At 23.3% G+C, this 6,051-nt stretch overlaps 1 protein-coding gene across 1 annotated transcript in view; it reads right to left on the minus strand.

Moving 5' to 3' along the window:
* The window catches only part of LOC101236679 (kinesin heavy chain), a 59,211-nt gene that overhangs the window by 22,610 nt on the left and 30,550 nt on the right, over positions 1 to 6,051 (minus strand). The window contains exons 7-9 of the mRNA XM_065810569.1: positions 4,800 to 4,887; positions 2,598 to 2,722; positions 2,269 to 2,522 (exon numbers count right to left, since the gene is read on the minus strand). Coding sequence (XP_065666641.1) covers positions 2,269 to 2,522; positions 2,598 to 2,722; positions 4,800 to 4,887 — 467 coding nt within the window. The remainder of the gene's footprint in view (positions 1 to 2,268; positions 2,523 to 2,597; positions 2,723 to 4,799; positions 4,888 to 6,051) is intronic.

A 6,051-nucleotide genomic window follows, 5' to 3' on the forward strand; every position in this document is an offset into this window, starting at 1 on the left:
TTTTTACATTGGGATTCAACAATATATTCCCTAATCTTTATAATGTATAGATTAATATTATAAACATAGATAATTATTACGATTTAAATAATGAAATTAAAACCCTATATAACTTAGCTTTAAAATGCAACTTTGATATTTGTTTTGTTAATCAAAATCAAACAAATACCAAATACTAAAATTATGTTAAATTTCAATTAATGAAATATTTAATGAAAACATTTGAAACTTTGGAAAAGCACTGGCTGGATGGTCATTTTTAGGTTGGCATGCCTAATGTAAAAAACTCATCTTTTTTGCCGATTTAAATAAAAATAAAAATATAAAAACAAAATTAGCAGGAAAAATGCTTTGAACAAATACTAGATGAAATAATTTTAAAGAACCGAGCAAAAAAAACTTTTTATTTACATTCAAAATAAAATAATTAAAATAAAAATAAAAAAACGTTTTATATAATATTTAATTTAAATATTAAACATACTAATTAAAATAAAAACAGCAAGACAAACATTTTATTTAGATTCAAAATAAATACAAAAAAAAAAACAAAAAAAAAACAGCAAGACGAACATTTTATTTAAACTCTAATTCATACATAATTACATTTTCATAATTTTTCATAAAAGTATTTGATGAACAAAAAGATTTATTGCAATTTTAAAAAAATGCTTTTATTTAAAATAAAAAAATGCTTTTTTATGCTCTAGCCAAAGACTTGACGAGTCTGTGGGCGAGTATGAAAAGACTTAAGGGTGAAAGCATGTATGCAGTCAGAGTAATAAGTATCAGAAAGATAAAAACTTATTGTGAAAAATAAACTTTCTCTGTTTATCTCAGAAAAAAATAAGATTTTGATAAATACTGTTATAATTATTCTGAAAGAAATAACAATTTTAATTACAATTTTAAATGGCATCAAGTATTCTAAAGGAAATTAAATAACAATTTTAAACGGGCAAAAATCTTTAACAACTTACGTTGTTAAAATATAATGACTCCTTAAGGAGTGTAAAAACCTTGACAAAAAATAATTATCTGAACATGTTGTTTTGCAAACAAACATGTGAAAGTGATTATTAAAAAACTTTTTAATAGTTTAAGAAATATTGTTGCTCAATAACAAGTAATTGCTAATGACTGATTTTTTAAATTCATTTGATTTTCTATTGATATTGTCAAGTATGAGAATTAAAATCAAAGAATGGTTACAAGCTCAGCGGAATTTGACTATTGACTTGTTCAATTAAGGTAAAATATTCAGGTTAATAAAAAAAGCAACTTAAATGACATTGGTAACAGAGTTTAGTATCAGTTAAGATCCAGAGCTAAGCATAAAAAGACATTGATCAGCGGATTGTCAAGATGGCAAAAGAATTATTTTTCCAGACGCAGAATTACTTCAATGGCCTGCTCAAAGCCCAGATCTTAATCCAATTGAACACTTGTGGGCCATTCTGGATCAAGTCAAAAGTGTTTTAAAAAAAAAGGAAAGCTAAAAATCATGCTCTAAGAATATTGGACTCAATCAGTTTACACCTAGAATTAAAAATATCTAAAAAATTAAAAAATCATAAAAGCAGTTTCAATATTACTAAAATCAGGTCTGATTTGATTGAAAAGTTAATTAGTGACTTGAAGTGTACTGGGTACCTGAATTGGACCCCAGGGATCCAGTATTCAAAAGTTTTATTGTACTCAGAACTAGCCATTTTTTTGCAGGACCACCAAGTAAACTAATTGAAAATTTTGACAAATCTAGCCTTCAAATATGCTGTAACTATCTGTTTAAGTAATATTTAAAATTAGATAAAAATAATATAAACTTAATTATTTTATTTTTTTGGATTGCTAACTAAAAATACTAATGACTCAACATAAACTGGTTCCGGCACATCTCTACTAGTGATATATGGAGTTTATTATCAGTTTATTACTATAGAATAATAAAGTTTTATACCAGTTTTGTATGTTAATTAACTTGCCTTGAAATTTTTTATTTTTTTGCTAATTTTTTTTCCTCTAATAAATAAGTTTTAAAAAAAAATCTTTTTTAAAGTTTAACATTTACTTTCATCTTGACAGTTAATTTGTGTGTGCACATATTATAATAGTGTTTTGCAGACATATGCATTAGTATTTATAGTACATAAACAAACATATGCACACGCAAACACACACACACACAAACAAAGGACTGTATATTTATACAACAAAAAAATTAAGGAAACCAAAAAAAAAAAAAAAAAGGAAAAAAAAAAGTAATACCTTTGTCCAAACAGTAAAGTTGTTTTTGTTTCTACTTCATTAAATGATGATGGAGAACAACAAATAATTATTGTTGTACGAGAATTTCCACCTAAACTTTCTTGTAGAATCCTTGTCATTTTGCTGTCCCTGTATGGAATATAACTACTATTGCCATCTGCTAATCCACTAATGACATTACCAAGAGCAGATAATGATTTGTTTATATTTTTTGCTTCATTCAGCACATCTCCCTCAGCACCTGTTTTGCTAACCTAAAAAATAAAAATAAAAATCTAAAACATAAAAATTTTTAAAAGTTTATATTGACAACTAAAATTCTTCAAAACCTTCTCTGAACCAGCCAGATCAACAAGGTACAGCTTTCCACTCAACTTCTTTTGTGTTTCTGTATTTTCTTGTTTTACATTAATAAGAAATATACTATGACTTCGCGAACTATGCTCATTCATGTCTAAAGCAGATTTAAATATTTTTAACTATAAATTAAAACTAAAATAATTATTTAACATAAACAACTTTAAAAAACAGTGTAAAAAAAAATTTGTAAAAAAGGAAAGTGTAAAAAGATGTCTTTCATTCAATTTTTTACTTCATTGATAATAAATATATGCTACATTTTTTATTTTGTGATTGGGACCTTCCAACATTCAATACAAAAAACATAACATAATATATTAACAATGACATTATATTGACAAAATAAGCCATCAATTTTATAAAAAATTTTATTCACAGCTTGTATCAATGTATTAAAGATTTTTGTAATAGTCTGGATATTTAGAAAATTGAAGGCGAGCGGCTAATTCGGCTAACACATGAAATTGACAGTCAATTTTTTTTTGGACAGTCAAGTTTTTTATTTTTTATATGTTTAAATATTTATTTTAGTAATAGTTCTTTATGACTGAGTTATATACATTCAAAAATAAAGAATAATGCTTGAAAATTAATGAGCTTGTATTCCTCTTAAAACAATAGTTTTAAATAAAAGCATTTTTAAATGTAAACGCAAAAACATTCAAATTACCAGCTAATGTTAATAGTTTAAAGTAACTCTTGTGCACACAGATTTCCATTTAATTAAAAAAGGAAGTTTGATAACATTCAAGTAATCTAATTTTGAATTTTTTTTTTTTAAGTATAAAACAATTTTTATAAAATATTCAAATTTTAAACTGAGTACTTAATACTAAACGAAATCGTTTAGTGAAATGCTACTATAACAGTAACTTATGTTACATAAAACAAAGTTTTTACTAAAAATATATTTTCAAATATATGCTTCATCTGATTCTTTCATTAGTAAAAAAAACAAAGTGCAAACACACTATTGATAATTTTAAACTCATTTTAAACACAAATAATTTATTTATTGCAATGATTTTGCAAATGGCAGGAAAAGCTAAAAGAAAATTCAATTAAATGAAAAAACTACAGTCAGAAGAGAAAATGTTCTTAGTCAAGTACAACAATTTCAAATAATAAAAAAATAAGAAGTTTAATCCTTATACCACGTTAAAGAAAAATACTTTTACATCGTATTACTCTGCTCATTAAAATCATTTTGAAAACTGTTAGTGTTAATTAGTTAACAATAATGTTGTAACTGAAACTGAAAACTCAATATTAAGAGGACAACCGTTTTATGAAACACTACTATAAAAACTATATGTATATATATTCATTTTAATAATATATAATAATTTTAGTATTTAACTAAGAACATTTTATATATTGTATATAAAAAAAGTTCTTAGTTAAATACAAAAATTATTATATATTATTAAAATGATGTATTAAATATTTTTATTAAAATAATAATAAAATAAGAATGTTAATAATTTATGAAAAAAGGATTTTTACCACCAGTAAAATGAAAGAAATCTAAATAAGTAAAGCAAAAAAATTAATAGATGTAGTTTTCATCATATATAATATTAATAGTGAAGCTAATTAGAGTAGCATATCCTAAACAATAAAACTATTTTGAACATATTTTCAAAACTTAAATGATTTTATGAAATTGTAGTATAAGCATTTTCCAAATTACATTGTGATTACTTGACAAACCTTGTTTTTCAAAATTCTGATTTTTCTTTAACCGGTCAACCAACCGGCAAGAATTCATTTTGAGAGGTCAAAAATAGCAATTTTAGTAATATCGGGTGGTTGTTGACCCTTGACTGGACATTATTTTCTACACTGAGTAATATGATAATATTAGTACAGATTTTTAAATTTTAAGTTTAAAAAAAATGATAATTAAATGTGATTAAGAACAACTTTTATAAACTAAATTTTTTTCAAATGTTAACAAAAATGCTTGATAACAATATAATTTGAAATGAATAATAAATAAACAAACCATGTATTTTATTAATAAAATACTAAGTCAATTAACATTTTACTTCTATTGTTTTATAAAGATTTTTTAAAAGAAAATTAACAAATATATAAGAAAAATGAATACACAAATCTGTTCATAATAGTCAACTATAGTTAAGAAAATAAAAAGTAATAAAAAATACTTGTAACTGAAACATGGCGATTTGCTTTTCCTTCAGATATGACGCCCAGCACTTCTTCAGGACTGGATACAAATCTTTCAGTTGCACCCTTTATTATAGCAGTGGTTAAATTATATCATGTAAAATATATATATATATATATATATATATATATATATATTATATATATATATATATATATATATATATTATAAATAAACAATTGCAGCAAATTTTAGCAAAAAGATGCCCTGATGTTAAACTGTTTTTTATGACAGAGTAATTTTATTGTAATACTACCATTAGCAAAGAGGTTTATAAGCTCTTTCTTCGCTTGCCCACATTTAAATTGGGGATTTTATATCAAAGTTTTCTCTAAGGTAAGTTGTCTTTACTACATCTAAGAAGCTGTAGTGAAGGTAACTTATAAAGGTCTAAATTTTTTCAAAATAAATGTCTTCTATACATATATTTAACCTTTTATTTTACAAATACTACAATGGTCATTGCTCAAAGGAGCAATCATCTCTAGCTTCATCAACCAAAACTCATTCTTGCTTGATTCATCATTCAGCAAAGTTGCATTCTTTTACTGTATCTATGTCTTCATGCTCTAAAAACTTTTAGTCATTTTGTTTTTTTTCTCACACATCAATGCTTTGAAACTCACTCTTATCTTTATGTTTTCCAAATTATAAAAAATTTTTTTTTTAGTTTTTTAGGTCTTTGTGCTTATATATTTTAAAAGTGAAAACGTTGGAACTGTATGCAAGCTTCAAATCAGATCACATAATAAGATTGTGACCAGCAAACAAATCAAAAGGTTACTAAGAAAAGATCAAGAAAAAATGTTTCAAAAGTAAAGACAGCAAAACTTTGTTAAAAAACAAAAACAAAGCCATAGTCTAATGATTTTAACTATCAAGTAAAGAGTGATTTCAATTATGAAATAGAATCAAATCATAACTAATGAATAATTATCTTTAGTTCCAGAGATATTTTGAAATTTATTTTAACTTTTGTTACAATCAATGTTTATGTAGTACTATTAAATGAGCAATAAATAAAAAAAATTAAAAAAAATTTATATATATATGTATGTATATATATATATATATATATATATATATATACATATATATATATATATATATATATATATATATACATATATATATATATATATATATATATATATATATATATATATATATATATATATATATATATATATATATATATATATATATATATATATATATATATATATATA

Source organism: Hydra vulgaris, chromosome 11 (assembly GCF_038396675.1).
Source record: "Hydra vulgaris chromosome 11, alternate assembly HydraT2T_AEP".
Classification (NCBI taxonomy): Eukaryota; Metazoa; Cnidaria; class Hydrozoa; order Anthoathecata; family Hydridae; genus Hydra; species Hydra vulgaris.